The sequence below is a fragment of the Canis aureus genome, chromosome 30 (genome assembly GCF_053574225.1).
Source record: "Canis aureus isolate CA01 chromosome 30, VMU_Caureus_v.1.0, whole genome shotgun sequence".
Taxonomy (NCBI): Eukaryota; Metazoa; Chordata; class Mammalia; order Carnivora; family Canidae; genus Canis; species Canis aureus.
Genome location: NC_135640.1, coordinates 42,488,206 through 42,505,068, shown reverse-complemented (window position 1 = coordinate 42,505,068; position 16,863 = coordinate 42,488,206). Strand labels below are relative to the sequence as shown.

General features: G+C 56.6%; 3 protein-coding genes across 8 annotated transcripts in view; 2 read left to right on the top strand and 1 right to left on the bottom strand.

Moving 5' to 3' along the window:
- TSPEAR (thrombospondin type laminin G domain and EAR repeats) overlaps positions 1-16,863 on the top strand; it is a 187,920-nt gene that overhangs the window by 88,574 nt on the left and 82,483 nt on the right. The window lies entirely within an intron of this gene.
- Positions 1,115-2,958, bottom strand: LOC144301683 (uncharacterized). Of its 6 annotated transcripts, XM_077878726.1 has the most exons (4): positions 2,686-2,958; positions 2,014-2,592; positions 1,763-1,965; positions 1,115-1,678 (listed from the first exon to the last, which is right to left on the bottom strand). In XM_077878726.1, exons 1-4 carry the CDS (start codon positions 2,956-2,958, stop codon positions 1,540-1,542), a joined length of 1,194 nt encoding a protein of 397 aa, XP_077734852.1. In that variant the 3' UTR covers positions 1,115-1,539. The 6 variants fall into 6 exon arrangements, with proteins under 6 accessions (XP_077734852.1, XP_077734851.1, XP_077734850.1 ...); XM_077878725.1 differs by having other exon boundaries at positions 1,115-1,720; positions 1,814-2,592; XM_077878724.1 differs by having other exon boundaries at positions 1,115-1,884; positions 1,963-2,592.
- LOC144302059 (uncharacterized) lies at positions 7,761-9,031 on the top strand. Its single transcript, XM_077879405.1, has 2 exons — positions 7,761-8,069; positions 8,151-9,031. Exons 1-2 carry the CDS (start codon positions 7,799-7,801, stop codon positions 8,714-8,716), a joined length of 837 nt encoding a protein of 278 aa, XP_077735531.1. The 5' UTR covers positions 7,761-7,798; the 3' UTR covers positions 8,717-9,031.

The window sequence follows — 16,863 nt, the reverse complement described above, 5'->3', positions numbered from 1 at the left end:
CCATTCATCTGTACTGCTGTGTTTCTCCAGTTCAGTCATGCTAACTACCGCATGCTCTTTTCTTGTGTGCATAGACTGTGGTCTAGTTGTCCATTCTCCCACTAAAGGTGGTGTTTAACTTTTAGGCCTTTCAGACTGTATTGTACAATAATCTATGTGGGCGTCAAGTGCACACACATAAGTCTTCTCCAGGAGAGCTGCTCGGGGTATAGGATGTGCACAGGTTTCGCTTTTCCAGATGTTACCGACTTGCTTTGAAACATGACTCTCACTTGCAGCATAAGCAGACCTTGTTTCTACACTTTGGGCGATGCTTGTTGTCATCAGACTTGAACATTTCTGCATTGGGGTCCCCAGGATTTTGGTGATTTGCTGGGGGACCTCCCAGGACTCAGTATGTAGAGCAAAGTCAGCCCAGGGGAAAGATGCGTGGGGAGACGCCAGTGATACTGGACACATTTCCAGAGCCCTTCCCAGTGGGACCACCCAGGACATGCTTAACTCCGCTGCTAGGAGCTGTGACAACATGTATGATGCGTCACTCCCCAGGGAGCTCATCAGAGATCAGCACCTACGGTTTTTATCAGGGCCAGATCACATGGGCACCGTCTGCCTGGCTTGTACCAAAATTCCAGGCTTCCAGGAAGAGTGACTACTCAACACAAGCCGTAGTATTTGTACAGTTTATGCCAGTGAGGCCCTCCTATCACATGGGTGGAAACTCTCCCAAAGTCTACATTCCCAGGCACCCCCTAAGGGCCTACCTTATGAGCAGGCCTAAAGACAGCTGCCCAAGGCCTGCGGTGCTGACTCTTAACTGCACAGGGCCTGTGGAGTCCATCCTTCTGGAGTGGGGGCTGGAGACAGTCTGGATTCAGGGAAGTCGCCCCTGATGGGTGGCTCTTCCCCAGGGTAGGCACTGCCATCAGACTATTTAGCCTTTATGTCCTTGAAAATGTGTCCACATCTTGGACATACATGTAGCCAGAGGCACTTCCTGGACACTACTAAAGACAGGACATGGCGGTCCTAGGGCACAACCCGGACCATCCTTATGTGGGGGGTGTTAGGTGGGGATCTTTGTTGGAAACCCCAGAAATGAATTCTGCTCAACTTGATCTAAAAAGGAATTTATTGGAGGGACTGACAGCTACAGAATGAGGGTTGGTGAAGAAATAAGCTCAGGAATCAGTGGAGGAGCCAAGGCCATACCGGGTCCAGGGGCAATAGTGAGAAACCAGCTCTGGAAAAGATACTTTATCTTGTCTCCTTTCGCTCCACGAGGTTCAAAGGCTTGGGGGAGCCCAGCTGGCCTTGCTGAAGTCACTGCCAATCCAGGTGGAGGAGGCAGGGCATATTGACTTGGGGAAAGTTAGTACCTGAAGAAAGTCAGTGGGACAAATGCACCATGGGAAACAGGTGACCAGTGTCCACTGCAGGAGCCCAGGAAAGAGGACTGGATACTTGACTTGGTGCTTAGTAAAGAATCCAGGGTGTGCAGGTGGGCTCTCGAGCTTTGGGTGCTCTAATGAAGATCACTTAGCAGCAGGACTTCTGGGCCGAGGAGGGGCCGCAGCAGGCCTGGCGGGAGCACACGGGGCGGCACAGCAGGGACACGCTGGAGGCCTGGCGGCAGCAGCTGGGCTGGCAGGGGGAGGGGGTGGCGCAGCAGGCGGGCCTGCACACGGGGCGGCAGAGGAGGGACACGCAGGAGGAGGGTCTGCAGGGGCTGGGCTGGCAGCAGGGGGAGGCCTGGCAGCAGACAGGCTTGCAGCAGATGAGCTTGCAGCAGACAGGGGTGCAGCACACGGGCTTGCAGCAGACAGACACACAGCTGTCTTCCTGACAGGGGGAGGAGCTGCAGCAAGAAGGCTGGCAGCTAGACTGTTGGCAGCAGGGGGAGGCTGAGCAAGGGGAGGCCTGGCAGCAGACGGGTTTGCAGCAGACAGGGGTGCAGCAGACGGGCTTGCAGCAGACAGGGGTGCAGCACACGGGCTTGCAGCAGACAGACACACAGCTGTCCTCCTGGCAGGGGGAAGAGCTGCAGCAAGAGGGCTGGCAGCTAGACTGCTGGCAGCAGGGGGAGGACTCACAGCACATGGGCTTGCAGCAGACAGGGGTGCAGCACACGGGCTTGCAGCAGACAGACACACAGCTGTCTTCCTGACAGGGGGAGGAGCTGCAGCAAGAAGGCTGGCAGCTAGACTGTTGGCAGCAGGGGGAGGCTGAGCAAGGGGAGGCCTGGCAGCAGACGGGTTTGCAGCAGACAGGGGTGCAGCAGACGGGCTTGCAGCAGACAGGGGTGCAGCACACGGGCTTGCAGCAGACAGACACACAGCTGTCCTCCTGGCAGGGGGAAGAGCTGCAGCAAGAGGGCTGGCAGCTAGACTGCTGGCAGCAGGGGGAGGACTCACAGCACATGGGCTTGCAGCAGACAGGGGTGCAGCACACGGGCTTGCAGCAGACAGGGGTGCAGCACACGGGCTTGCAGCAGACAGACACACAGCTGTCTTCCTGGCAGGGGGAGGAGCTGCAGCAGGACGGCTGGCAGCTAGACTGCTGGCAGCAGGGGGAGGCTGAGCAAGGGGATACCTCACAGCAGACGGGCTTGCAGCAGACAGGGGTGCAGCAGACAGGCTTGCAGCAGATGGGGGTGCAGCACACGGGCTTGCAGCAGACAGACACACCGCAGCCCTCCTGGCAGGGGGAGCAGCTGCTGCACGAGGGCTGGCAGGAGCCGGGGCAGGCTGGTGGGCAGGAGCTGGACCCGCAGCTCGCAGGGGTGCAGAGGAGGGTCAGGCAGGAGGCCGGGGCGCAGCAAGGGGGCTCGCAGTAGCTCTCGGGACAGTCGTCCACCTGCCAGGAGGGGTCGGGGCAGGAGTCGCCAGAGCCGGGCAGGCAGACGCGGCCGCCGTAGCTCAGGTCGCTGGAGCAGACGGACAGGGTGGAGGCGGCCATGGTGTGGGTACTGGGGCAGGGTGTGGGTGCAGGTGAGTGTGTGGGTGCGGGTGTGCGTGTGAGTGTGCGAGGTGCTGGGCCGGCGGCTTTTATACCCCTCCTGGTGCGTGCTGTCCAGCAGCCGGCCCCGCATGCCTGGCTTCCTTGTTGGTGTTTGGAGCCCGGGACTCTCATTAGTGCCGGCTTTATGTTTGGTCCTATGAGGTGTTGCTTAGCTATAAAACTCCTAGTATATTTTGGGATCTGTTAACACATCCTCTGGTTCCTTTGGTGCAGCACAGACGTTGAGCTAGTAAAGGTGTGAGTCTGCAAAAAGCATGTCCTGGGGCCAGGTTGCTGCATAAGAAATCCATCCCTTGGAATCCTAAGTGCCCTTTTTTTTTTTTAATTTATTTTTTATTGGTGTACAATTTACTAACATACAGAATAACCCCCAGTGCCCGTCACCCATTCACTCCCACCCCCCGCCCTCCTCCCCTTCTACCACCCCTAGTTCGTTTCCCAGAGTTAGCAGTCTTTACGTTCTGTCTCCCTTTCTGATAGTGCCCTTTGTTGACACCCGGGTGGATCTCGTACACACCGGTGGAGTGGGGTGGGGAGGGGTCTCTGCTAGCCAGGGTGGTGCAGCTTCCGGAGTGCCAGGCTGGAGAAGCCAGGGTCAAAGAAGCTGTGGGGCAAGAAGTGTTCTAGTTGTGACGCCCTGGTGCGGAGGGCTCCCCTGACGGCACCTGCAGGTGGCAAGCAGGTAACGGTGGGACAGTCGGGTGGCCACTTCCATGTCCTTGGGTGGCCACCAGGCCTCTTATGCCTGACCAGTCACTGAGGCCGTGGGTTCTGCATCTGGGCACAGCCTTCTTATGCCCCAAACACCGCAAACCTTGAGTACAAACAGGCGTGCAGAAGGCGCAGCTCCAGCAAAGCCTCCATGTGGAAAACAATGATTGCCTTTGTCTTTCTTATTGATTTTCTTGATTGTTAGCTGAAAAATTCCTTGGGTCACCCCAGCCAGGAACCTGAATGTCATCCGAACCCCTTCCTTCCTTCCTTTCTTCTGGAAGTAATATCCAAGTGGCCACCAAGTGGTTTTGGTTTCCTCTGCTAAATAAATTTCCATCATCTCTGGTCCTTCTACCTTCCAAGTATGAACTTATTCACTGGGGAGCCAGCCCCCCCAACATGTGCTGGGAGTGGTGCCAAGCTCGAGAATGCATGGGTGTCCAGGGCCCGGCCTGGTGCGTGGAGCCCCTGGGGGAGGGCTCTGGGGGCACTCAGGCAGCGTGTGGTGCCCCTGCTACGTCTGTGAGCTCCAGTCCTCGCCCTTCCCGGCCATTCTGTTTGCAGCAGTGGTTCTCACCCCAGGCCCCTCAGCCACGAGGAAGTTCATGATGGGGCAGAGGGGTTCTAGGAATTCAATTAAACTACAGACTGAGTTTCTTTATATCTTTTATTTCTTTATTTTATTTTTAAAAAGATTTTATTTAGTCATGAAGACAGAAAGAGAGAGAGGCAGAGACACAGGCAGAGGGAGAAGCAGGCTCCACACAAGGAGCCTGATGCAGGACTGGATCCCTGGACCCGGGACCATGCCCTGAGCCGAAGGCAGATGCTCAACTGCTCAGCTACCCGGGTGTCCCTCTATATTTCTTTAAAAGGATTCTACTTATTTATTTGACAGACAGAGAGAGAGAGAGAGAATGAGAGGAGGCAGAGACATAGAGAGAGAAGCAGACTCCACGCAAGGATCCCAGTGTAGGACTCGATCCCAGGACCCCAGGATCATGACCTGAGCTGAAGGCAGATGCTCAAACCACTGAGCCCCCCAGGCGCCCTTTCTTTATGTCTTGAGTTACAAAAATAGTACAGGTTGAGCCTGGCCTTCCGTGCTCAGGTTCCGGTCCCTCTGGAGGCACGGGAAGCGATCTGTCGGCTGGAAGTGCATGGCAGAGACGGGGAGAGGAGAGGTTTGCCGTCTATGACAAGGCAGCCCTTGCCAGACATTCGTACCCAGTTGAGGACAGCCCGGAAGCTGGATAAAATACAAGAGTGTCTGTGCTAGCTTGTGAAGGTGGCTGATGAGACTGAGCATTAAGGGGCAACATGTGGAGATGCGCCGGGGCGGGGAGGGGGGACTCCAGAGAGGCGAGCTGGCATCTCCAAATGGCTCTTCCCCAGGTGCAGCTGATGAATCTTCTGTGTGGTGTGAGGGGAAGTAAGTAGCATACAGAGAGGCCAGTGGAGCTTCTGGAAACCTGGGAGGGTGGAGATACTACACGGGAGTCTGCAACTGCGGAGGCCATATGGACCCAAGGGGATAAGACCCCAAGGAGGTGGCAGGCACCGAGGCGAGGGAGCTCTAGAGCCGCAGCTTGTATCTCAGGGCATTTGCCAAATGTTTATGCTAGGCAGGAAAGACGCTAAGAAAGCCAGCGGAAAACCAGCAGAACCCAAGCAGAGCTTTTGCAGCCTCATTGCCAAGAAGACATGGCCAAACAGGAGTGGCTCTCGGGTGGGACCCCTGGACAGCTCAGACCCAGGAGTGGGGAAGCCAGATGTAGGGCAGCCTCAGGTCAGTAGGGTCCTCTGCCCCTCTCAGGCCGCCAGCTAGCATGGGGAGAGAAACTCATCCAGAGCTGCTAGAATTTTTCGTAGACGATGTCAAACATTTGATCAAGAATTATGGGGCACCTGGGTGGCTCAGTGGCTGAGTGTCTGCCTTCGGCTCAGGGTGTGACCCCAGGGCCCTGGGACTGAGTCCCACGTTGGGCTCCCCGCAGAGACCCTGCTTCTCCCTCTTCCTGTGTCTCTGCCTCTCTCTCTGTGTCTCTCATGAATAAATAAAATCTTAAAACAATTTTTTAAAAAAAGTTTAATATAAGCCACCAGTGTGCTGATGAGTCTATAAAAATGCTGTAGTAATCTTAGTGTTATTAGGAAAGTATAACTTCAATTCTCCAAAAAAAAAAAACAAGTGTAAAGTATTAGATATTTCAATTTACAAATAAAGATTGTTAGTCTGCACCAAAAAAAAAAAAAAAAAAAGTGTGCGAATTCCAAGAACTGGGTCCTGAATACAAGGGCCCAGAGGATTGGAAGCACAAGGATGAGAAAGATACACACACACAGGACAACGTGAAATTCTGTGCAGCTGCAAACAAGAAAGAGGAATCTTTGTATTTTCATAGGCAGGAGGCTCCATGTTATATTAAGTCGCAAAAAATCGGAGTGGATAGAATGTGGTACAATCTGTATTTTAAAAATGTATGCACACACATACATTACGCACGCGTGTGTGCCCACACGGAGAGGAGAGTCTTCATTATTCATGGATTCTTCAGCTGGGATTCACTTACTTGCGACAGTTTATCTGTAACCCCAAATCCAGACTCGCAAAGTGTGCGTGGCCATCCGTGGACATGGGCAGAGTGCCCCCAATTTAGGAGGCGGACGTGCAATCCCAGCTGAGCGGGAACAGGTTCTACCTCCTGTGCCTCCGGGACTCTACACCTGTCCTTTCACTGTGTCCTTCGTGCCGTATTTTGTACTTTATGTTGTGACTTAGTGGGTGGAAGTGGCCGCCGCGAGGCACCGCCCTGAGGGTGTGGGGCTCTGAGCCCAGGAGGACTCGCATCCTACAGCGAAAATCCCAGGTAAGCCGTGCTCAGGTGAGACTTGGGCCCTGAGTCCAATGTTACGTGAGATGTGTATCGAGTACTTATTACCTAAGTCACTGTGAACAGAAACACACTCAAGCCAGGTAACGGATGAGGTTGCTGAAGGTGTGACCCGCGCTTGCAGGGCCCCTGCCCGCCTCCCCCAGGGGTGCTGGTTCAGCGTTCCCCGTATCTGCTCACGCCAGGTTTTCGGCGACTTTCTAGAACGTGGCTACTGTGATGAGAATGCCCTGCGTGCGCGTGTGTGCCCCCGTGTGTGCAGAGTGAGACACACACAGAGATACGGTGGCGGGGGGGGGGATGTGGCTGCGTCCTGAGAGGAGGGTGGGGCTGGCAGGCGGGGCTGAGGGTCGCTCACTGTCCCTGGCCCTGTTTCCTAACCTTCCCTGCGGTTCTGTGTCCCGGGGCTGCTCAGTGACACCCTGAGGTGCCTGGGGTCCTACGGGGCTGGAAGAGGGGCAGGGTGGGGGCTGGGGCTGGCGGGGACTGTCCAGAGGGGGGCTGGGGTAGTGACTGCACCGCCACCGCCAGGCCCTGCTGCTCGGGGGCTCACCCACGACCATGGCCCCGGGAGGGGAGGGAGGCACACAGTTGAACACAAGCCAGGCCGTCCCCCGAGCACGTAGGCAGGTGCAAAGCAGACACACGGACAGGACGTGCTTTGGTGATGAGAAATGCTGCAGCGGGGTAACCCCTAGAAATGCTGACCCCGCGGCCTCGGGTCCCGCCTTCACGGGGGCAACAGCCCTGCATCCCCAGGGGGCAGGTGTTAAGCCGCAGAGAAACGCGGCGGCCCAACGCCCTCAGCCTCCGAGGGAGCACCTGCCCTGGGGGGCTGCCCCGCACACCGGATGGTCTCGACACTCGCCTGACACCCCATCCATCCCCTGCCCTGAGAACCCGGGCTGAGACCTTGTCACTGCACCCGAATCCCCGGGGACACGTGGGCCACCTCGGGAGTCAGATGCTCCAGGAGACTTACGAGCTGCACAACGCGCCTGCAAATTAGCATCCCTCGGGGCCTCGGAGCCGGAACTGCAGGCTGCTGGGCCCTGGGACGCAAGAGCCAGGACGGTATAAAAACCGACATCCCGGCACCTCCCACACTCACAGCCACACCCGCACCCACACACTCACCCGCACCCACACCCCGCCCCAGCACCCACACCATGGCCGCCTCCACCCTGTCCGTCTGCTCCAGCGACCTGAGCTACGGCGGCCGCGTCTGCCTGCCCGGCTCCGGCGACTCCTGCCCCGACCCCTCCTGGCAGGTGGACGACTGTCCCGAGAGCTACTGCGAGCCCCCCTGCTGCGCCCCGGCCTCCTGCCTGACCCTCCTCTGCACCCCTGCGAGCTGCGTGTCCAGCCCCTGCCCACCAGCCTGCCCCGGCTCCTGCCAGCCCTCGTGCGGCAGCTGCTCCCCCTGCCAGGAGGGCTGCGGTGTGTCTGTCTGCTGCAAGCCCGTGTGCTGCACCCCTGTCTGCTGCAAGCCCGTCTGCTGTGAGGCATCCCCTTGCTCAGCCTCCCCCTGCTGCCAGCAATCTAGCTGCCAGCCGTCCTGCTGCAGCTCCTCCCCCTGCCAGGAAGACAGCTGTGTGTCTGTCTGCTGCAAGCCTGTCTGCTGCACCCCCGTGTGCTGCAAGCCCGTGTGCTGCACCCCTGTCTGCTGCAAGCCCGTGTGCTGCACCCCCGTCTGCTGCAAGCCCGTCTGCTGCACCCCTGTCTGCTGCAAGCCCGTCTGCTGTGAGGCCTCCCCTTGCTCAGCCTCCCCCTGCTGCCAGCAGTCTAGCTGCCAGCCCTCTTGCTGCAGCTCCTCCCCCTGCCAGGAAGACAGCTGTGTGTCTGTCTGCTGCAAGCCTGTCTGCTGCACCTCCATCTGCTGCAAGCCCGTCTGCTACACCCCCGTCTGCTGCCAGGCCTCCCCCTGCTGCCAGCCCAGCCCCTGCAGACCATCCTCCTGCGTGTCCCTCCTCTGCCGCCCCGTGTGCAGGCCCGCCTGCTGCGCCACCCCCTCCCCCTGCCTGCCCAGCTGCTGCCCCCAGACCTCCAGCATGTCCCTGCTGTGCCGCCCCGTGTGCTCCCGCTGATGGGGCACGTGCTCCCAGGGCGCTGGGCACAGGCCCCACCCAGGGACCGTGGGCCTCCTGACTACCCCTCAGCCCAGCCCTCACCTGTGCTAGGTGGCTGCCCCCACCCAGGACGGGGTCCCCCTGGGTGTCCACTCTCCTGACCTGACCTTCAACTCCTTCCTCCCAAGAATGCTGACCTCGTGGCTCCCCGGGGCTCCTGCTCCCGGGACGCACCTCCACCTGCCCTGGGTCACCTGCTTTCCCTCCCAGTTCCTCTGCTCGGGTCACCTGGCCTCACCCTCTGACCTGTGGGCACCTCCCTGAGCACCCCAATAAACTCACTTCACCCGCTGACCTGCTTCCTTTCATCTGACTCTCACGGGGGTGGTGTCCCAGGGTTTGGACTCGACAGTGGTCCCTTCCTGCGTGAACATTTCTGGGAGGAGCGATGAGAGGTCCAAGGGCCGGGGCCCAACTGCTCTGGGTGGAGCCGGGGGGTGGGACTCACAGCCTCACACAGACGGTCAGGTCTGCTGGGCCCAGCATGGGTCCCCGGGGCCCCCGAGGCTGGCCACCTGCACACGGGGTGCAGCCTGGGGGCTCAGCCCACACCCGTCTCTACCCACTGCCCCAGCTGGGCAAAGCGGCCCAGACAAGCTGGCCTGGGGGCTGCGGGCAGCACAGACCCTGGGGCCTGGGGGCCTCCTGGGGTCCCCCTGGGGTCTTCCCGCGTGCTCTGCTCATCCCGTGGAGAGGCGGCAGGCTGGGGGAGGCACTGCTCCAAGCCCCCAAAGGAAACGACTAGGTTGGAAGCACAATCTTCAGGGTGGGTGGCAGGAGCCCCAGGGTCCTGTCCTGGGCAGGACTCAGGACATCAGCTGGTAGGTCTGGACTCCACTTGGGAGCAGGAGGGACACGGAGTCACCAGGCAGGGCCTCCCCAGTGAGCTGGGAACCCCGTCAGGCCTGGATGTGCCCGGTGCTCTGGGCAATGCTGCTGTGATGTCAGGATGGCACTGGCGTCACGCGAGGACACTCGTTGACAAGGGCAGAGGCATCCCCCTATGTCGCCCGGCAGGGTTCCAGAACTCTTGCAAGCAGTGGCCCAGTGTCCCTTCCCCAGAAGGATCAGAGCTGGCTCCCCCGACCCCCCAGCCTCCAGGTGGACCAGGTGCCCTCCCCACAGCTTTGTCCAGGGCCAGAACCCACAAAGCGAGCCCGGCCGTCCCGGGCTCAGTGCCCTCCGTCACCCGCAGCCACCGCCCCCGGCGCCACACCGCCCACCTGCTGCATGTTCCCTGCCTCCACGCCCCCCCCCAACCAGCGCTTCCGTCTAAAATCTGTTTGAAATTCCCATATAATGGGACGCAGCCGATTTCATTGTACAGTTTGATGAGTTTTGAGAAAAACCCGCACCTTCACCCTCCACTCGGGTCGGGGTATAAGCTGTCCCTCCTGCCGAAGGTTCCGGGCACCCGAGCCACCACGCCCCGCCTGGGCCCGGGAGCGGCTACTGGGCTCCGTCGCCAAAGTTGATCGTTCCTGGAGCGTCCGGTATGGTGGGAGCACGACAGGTTTGCTCGGTGTCTGGCTTCACTCACTTGTCTCTTGTGTCGCCTGCGTTCGCATCAACTCCGTTTGAATTGCTGAGGTGCGTCCGACTGCCCGGCGAGGCCCCGCGGGGATCCACCTGTTGAAGTACGTCCGCGCCTCTGGGCCGCCTCCAGCTTTGAACGACGATGAAGCCGCTTAAGCGCCTGCGCTCTGCAGGTTTTCGTTTCTCCTGGGGAAAGCCCTGGGGGAGGCTTGCGGGGTCCCGTGGTAGTAGTGTGCAGAGCGGCGTGTGCAGAGCGGCGTGTGCAGAGCGGAGTGTGCACCTCCTGGCGGCTACTGCGCGGGGCCGGGGGCGGTGTCAGCTTCTCGTGGGCCTGCCGGCCGTGGGTCTGTCTTCTGCAGGGAGGCGTCTGCTCAGATCCTCTGCCCACTGCTCTGCAATCGACTGTTTGCAAGTGTTCCTTACGATGCCAGTCCCAGTCACTTATCCTACATGTATGCTGCAAATTTTTCCACCTGTGGCTTGGCTTTTCACTTTCCCTTTTTTTTTTTTTTTAAGGATTTTATTTATTTATTTATTTATTCATGAGACGCAGAGAGAGGCAGAGACACAGGCAGAGGGAGAAGCAGGCCTTATGCAGGGAGCCCGATGCGGGACTCGATCCCAGGACCTCGGGGTCACGCCCTGAGTCGGAGGGAGACGCTTAACCCCTGAGCATCGCAGGTGCCCCCACTGAGGCTCTGTTAATTCAAATTTTTTTCTTTACTGCCTTTTGGTTTGGGTATTTTCTATGATTATGTCTTCTAGGTCACTGATCATCTGCAGTGTTTATTATGCCTTTAAACTCATCCTTTACATTTTTTATTGTTGATCTTATGTTTATCAGCTCTTGGAGTTCCATTTAGTTCTCTTTTATATCTTACATTTCTTTCTGCTTTGTGTTCATGCTTTCCTTAAAATCCTTGTACATATTTATTATAATTGTTTTAACTACCTTGTCTGCTAATTCCAGCAACGGTCATTTCTGGGCTTGTTTGTATAATCTATTTTGCCTCTTGATTATGGGTTAGCTTTTTCCTCTGAATGTGTCTAGTAATTTTGGGGCACCTGGGTGGCTCAGTCAGTTGAGCATCCGACTCTTGCTTTCAGCTCAGGTCATGATCTCACGGTCATGGGATGGAGCCGTGTGTTGGGCTCCATGCATAGCACAGAGGCTCCTTGAGATTCTCTCTCCCTCTCCCTCCCCCTCTGCCCTGCCCCCTCTCATGCTCACACGCTCTCTCTCTCAAATAAATAAATAAATAAATAAATAAATAAAATCTTTTTTAAAAAAGTGTCTAGTAATTTTTTATTGGATGCTGGGTTTCAATAAAATAATAGTGTAATACTGTTGAGTGTTGTACTTTGTTTCCTTCCTCTAAACAGTGCTGGACTTTGTTCCATCTGGCAGTTACCACCCGTGGACCGGCTTGATAATGGTGATGCTTCTGTGCTTGTTCCCACGTTTTGTTATGGCGGATCTAGAGAGGCCTTTACTCTCAGGCAGGGTTAGCACGGCTCTTGATATGTGACTTCTGGGATCTGTACTGAATGCCTCTAGTACCCAGTGCGGTCTCCACTCTGGTTGTTTGGAAACCCATTGCCTCTTAGCCTTGCTTAAGCTCTGGGACTTGTTCCCCTTCAAGCTCCATGATTGTTCTTGTCCAGACTCATGGGATTCTGAGTTCTGACAAATGGCTGAGTATTGGGCAGTGGACTCAAGGTGTTCCCGTGGAGCTCTTTGCTGTATATCTCTCTCTTCTTCTGTGTCTGTCCCCACAAATTCTGGGTGCCTCAGCCTCTTTGACTCTGATTTCCCTCTCTTCAGCTCAGCAACCCCTATACTGACAGCATTCCCCTCCACATGCTGCAGCCCAGAAACCCAGCCAGGAGGCTGGGGCAATCATAGGGATCTCCTGTTTGTCTTCTCCTAGGAATCCAAGTTCTGCATTGTCAGTTGTCCAATGTCTGAAAATGGGTTTCTTATATATCGTCTCATTTTCTAGTTACTTAAGGTGGGAGGACAAGTCAGGTCCATCATGTCCTGAAGCAAAGCCTCACTCCTTTGTTTTGAGACTTCGGTTCTTCCTCTAGCCAATCCCTTGCTTCCTTCTTTGACTACTCGAGATCTTCCCTGACTCTGAAACTGAGTCTTCCTTCTTCCACTCTGGGAAATGCTCCAGCTAGACTGAAGCCCAACCTGAGACTTACCTGCTGCCCCAGGACTGGAGCATGTAGCCAACAGTCTTCAAGTGGGAACTCTCATAGTGGATGCCGGAGCCTCAACCCAACTTCTCTGGGGCTCCGACCTCCATGAGAAACAACACCAATCTTGCATCCCACGCAAGGTTCAATGGGGTCCTGTTTGCCTGTATCCCATAGTAAGTATGTCAAGCCCTAATTGAAGGCCCCATCTATGGAGTGATTCAGGCAAAATCCAGATATACAGCTAAGAATTTTGTGGGTAAGAGTGGCCAAGGGAGGAGGGGGAGATGCCCGGGTGGCTCAGGTGGTTGACCGTCCAACATTTGGTTTTGGCTCAGGTCATGATCTCAGGGTCATGATCTCACAGGTGGTGAGATTGAGCCTCAAGTTGGGTTCCACACTCATCAGGGAGTCTACTTGAAAGTTATATCCCTCTGCCTTTCCCCCAACTTGTGGTCTCTTCCTCTCTCTCTCTCTCAAACAAATAAATCAGTCTTTTTTAAAAGATTTTATTTATTTATTTATTCATGAGAGACACAGGGAGAGGCAGAGACACAGGCAAAGGGAGAAGCAGGCTCCATGCAGGGAGCCTGACGTGGGACTCCATCCCGGGTCTCCAGGATCAGGCCCTGGCCTGAAGGCGGCGCTAAACTACTGAGCCACCTGGGCTGCCCAAAATAAATCAGTCTTAAAAATAAAAGGAATGGCCAAGAGAGGTACTTGGATTTGGATCCTGGTATTGCTGGTGAGTTCTAGTCAGTGAACAGAGAGCATTTTTAGGGAGAAATGGCACATGCATGAAGAGTCCGAAGCCGCTCTGAGAGGCCAAAGCATGTGCTTAGTTATGGACCTTGCAGATTCCCCGGGTCAAATGTACTCCATCAGACTGGTCTGTAGCAACAGAGAGGAACCCTCAGGCGTCTAAAACAAGCTAGGAAAGTGCTTGACCTGGTGATAATGAATTTCACAGATCGGGGTTCATTCGAGGGCATGGGAACATTGAGTCTTTACCCCAGGTTCTGAGGATGCAGACCTGGGGGACATCCCGGGGTCTTGGTCTCTGGGCTCAGTGACCATCACCAGTTATTCAAGGGGTACATATGACCTCTGGTCACAGTTTTTGTTTGTCCCTTGAGTCTCCAACCTTTGTGTTATCACTAATTTAGAAATGGAAAGAATATCTCTTAGTGAATGAATTACCACTACAGGGATTTTGGTTTTTGTGAAATAAGTCTTAATGAGATGAGGCCCCTCCCAAATGGCCAGTGGAAGTGGGTGACAGTGTTGGATATCTTGCTGGGTTTTGCTTCCTCCTTCCTGCCCCCCACCTGCCAGCATGTTACCTTCTGCACTCAGAGTTGACTTTGGGAAGGCCCCTGGTTGCCATGACTGGGAATGGCCATCTCTGCTGGGCCACTGAAGACTCCCCCGCAGAATTCCCGTTCTCAGGATTATTGTTCTCTCTTGTTCCACATGTTAGAGTTGGCACATCGAGCTGTGTTGTGGGCACCCTGTGTGGTGAACACTCTCATCTATCCTGGAACCAGGCTTTCCACATGGTGGGTGCTCCGGTGTCCCATACAACCTCCGCCTCTTCTGCAGTCAAGTTGTGGGCAAGCCTCAGACATCTTCACATCAAAATCCCTCTTGATATTATCATCATTGGAAGAGAATCAGTACTTCCTCCAAGGACTCCAACACATCAGTATTCCAAGCATAGTTTTTAAAGAGTTCTTAAAATACCCGGAAGTCTCCACAGTGTCTTTCTGTCCTGACCAGTCCGCCTGGGCCCTGCACGTTCACTGTAATCAGAATGCACTTGCCCTTTGCCATTATTGCCAATCCTTGCAAATATTGCAAGAGTGAGTCCTATTACTCTGACCTTGGAGAGGACATGAAGACCCAGAGAGGGAAGGATGTAAGCAACAGATCACACGGTGTGCTCCGACGCCACACGGGGAATATCAGTGGGGCGTGTGAGAAGGTTTTAGGCAATACAGTGATAAAGATTGCTAGTTTCAAAGTTAGGAGGACATCGGGACATGCTTTGGAGAAACATGGATCTAGCAGATCCTAGTCCTGATTGTCGTGAGGAGTGGCAGGGGCAAATCAAGGAAAAGAGCTATTCAATGGATGACAGTACAGGAGGGAGAAGGATGAGCCCGGGAAGACCCCAAGTGGCCAAAGGGCTACAATAGCCACCCCCACCCTCTGCTGCCCAGCGGGGACCTCAGGGAGTTGCAGGAAACCACACAGGGTCCTGCAGGGCGGCAATGTTGTGCGCAGAGGGGAGAAGCGGAAGTGTGGTCAGGGTGGGGGGTAATGATAGGATGGACGGAGCCAGTGCTCTACTTGGTCTTGGGCGTTTATTGGTCAGCTTGCTTAAGTCAGTGTCCAGAGACTGGACACTGGGTCTCTGAGGGTCTGAGGGTCTCTGAAGGGTCACTGAGCTGAAGAGGCTGGGCTGACCCTCCTGAGGGGTGGGAGATAAGGAGGGGAGGCCGCTGCCGTGGGGACTTCCTAGGAGACCTCCCCAGGGCCGTGGCACTGCATGCGGATGTTTAGTTTTTCTACATGTCCAGCTCAGCCGCACACTGGACCAGCAGACACTGGTCCATGTGCTGGAGCAGTTCAGGACGTGGTGGTCAGCTTCCAGGTGGGACCGGCCCCGTCCTCAGGAGCAGCAGCCCCTCATCATGGGGCAAGACCAGATTGAGGAGGGGTGGCTGGGAGGACTGCAGTCACTGGGTGGACCTGTGGGGGGGACACGCCCCATCTGCAGCAGGACTTCTGGGCTGAGGTGGGGCTGCAGCAGGTCAGGCACATGGGGTGGCAGAGCAGGGACACAGGAGGAGGGTCTGCAGCAGGAGGGGGCGCAGGGGCTGGGCTGGCAGCAGGGGGAGGCCTCACAGCACATGGGCTTGCAGCAGACGGGGGTGCAGCACACGGGCTTGCAGCAGACAGGGGTGTAGCACACGGGCTTGCAGCAGACGGGGGTGCAGCACACGGGCTTGCAGCAGACACACCGCAGCCCTCCTGGCAGGGGGAGCAGCTGCCGCACGAGGGCTGGCAGGAGCCGGGGCAGGCTGGTGGGCAGGGGCTGGACCCGCAGCTCGCAGGGGTGCAGAGGAGGGTCAGGCAGGAGGCCGGGGCGCAGCAGGGGGGCTCGCAGTAGCTCTCGGGACAGTCGTCCACCTGCCAGGAGGGGTCGGGGCAGGAGTCGCCGGAGCCGGGCAGGTAGACGCGGCCGCCGTAGCTCAGGTCGCTGGAGCAGACGGACAGGGTGGAGGCGGCCATGGTGTGGGTGCTGGGGCGGGGTGTGGGTGCGGGTGAGTGTGTGGGTGCGGGTGGGTGTGGGTGTACCAGCTGCCCTGACTTTCTCTTCATACCCTCCTGGCTTGTGCTGTCCCAGCAGTCGTCTCCGATGCCCTTCCCTCCTCGGTGCTAAGTGCTGGGTCCTGCAGAACCAGCCACAGCTTTTAACTTCCAAGAGTCCTTGCTCAGTTCATGAAACTCTGGAATCTGGCCTGGGAGTCTCTACCTGTTTTTAGTCCTAGAAAGCAAAGTTGGGGGTGGAGTGCAGGTTTCTTGTTGTTTTAGCAGGGTCGTTGGGGGCCCGGGGTAGAATACCTGGGGGCGGGTGCTGGCTCCTAGGCCCTGGGCTGAGCGCTCTGCTGGCTGAGCACCGGCCTATGCCTCGTGCGGGAGGTTCATTCTCTCATAGGACGTCCAAGATCAAGGATGGGCAGGGTTGGCTCTTCCTGGGACCGTGAGGGAGAAGCTGTCCCATGCTCTCTTAGCTTTGGGGGTTTGCTGGCAACCCTGGGGTTCCTTGGCTTGGAGAAAGCATCTCCCGCTCTCTGCCTGCATCCTCCCACGACATCCTCCCTGGGTGCCTGTCTGCGTCCACATTTTCTCTTTTTAACAAGGACGCCAGTTGTAGCGGGTTAGGACTCCTCTCCCCAGTGACCTCACTGGATCTCGATCATCTGTGAAGACTGTCTTTCCAAAAAAGGTCACTTCCCAGGTACTAAGGTTTAGGACTTCGACTCTTAGCAAGCACCTGCTCGGAAGCAGACAAGGCCAGAATCTGGGATGGGAGGAAATGCAGAACGTGTCTCCTTTCTTGGGGACTGTGGTCTGTGGCAGGGAAGGATGGGGCGCAGGTAGCACGTGGCCTGACAGGCCAGCCGCGCACGCACATCTCCTGCTTGTCCAGGCACAGCTGAGCTCATGGGACACTTACCCGTGTGCTTACCCATGCCCTCGCCCAGCTTCCTCTAGTAATATCTTACGTATCCATAGATCGATGACAAATCCTAGAAATCAGCATTGGCATCTATCCTATTTCCCGTGAATGGCCCCTC

Bases quoted from the DNA above. Each gene is read 5' to 3' on its own strand.
- LOC144301683 (XM_077878723.1), bottom strand. From the start codon at position 2,958: ATGGCCGCCTCCACCCTGTCCGTCTGCTCCAGCGACCTGAGCTACGGC. The intron at 2,593-2,685 runs GTGTCTGTCTGC...GTCTGCTGTGAG, and splicing joins CCTGCCAGGAGGGCTGCGGT to GTATCCCCTTGCTCAGCCTC.
- LOC144302059 (XM_077879405.1), top strand. From the start codon at position 7,799: ATGGCCGCCTCCACCCTGTCCGTCTGCTCCAGCGACCTGAGCTACGGC. The intron at 8,070-8,150 runs GTGTGTCTGTCT...CCCCTTGCTCAG, and splicing joins CCCCTGCCAGGAGGGCTGCG to CCTCCCCCTGCTGCCAGCAA.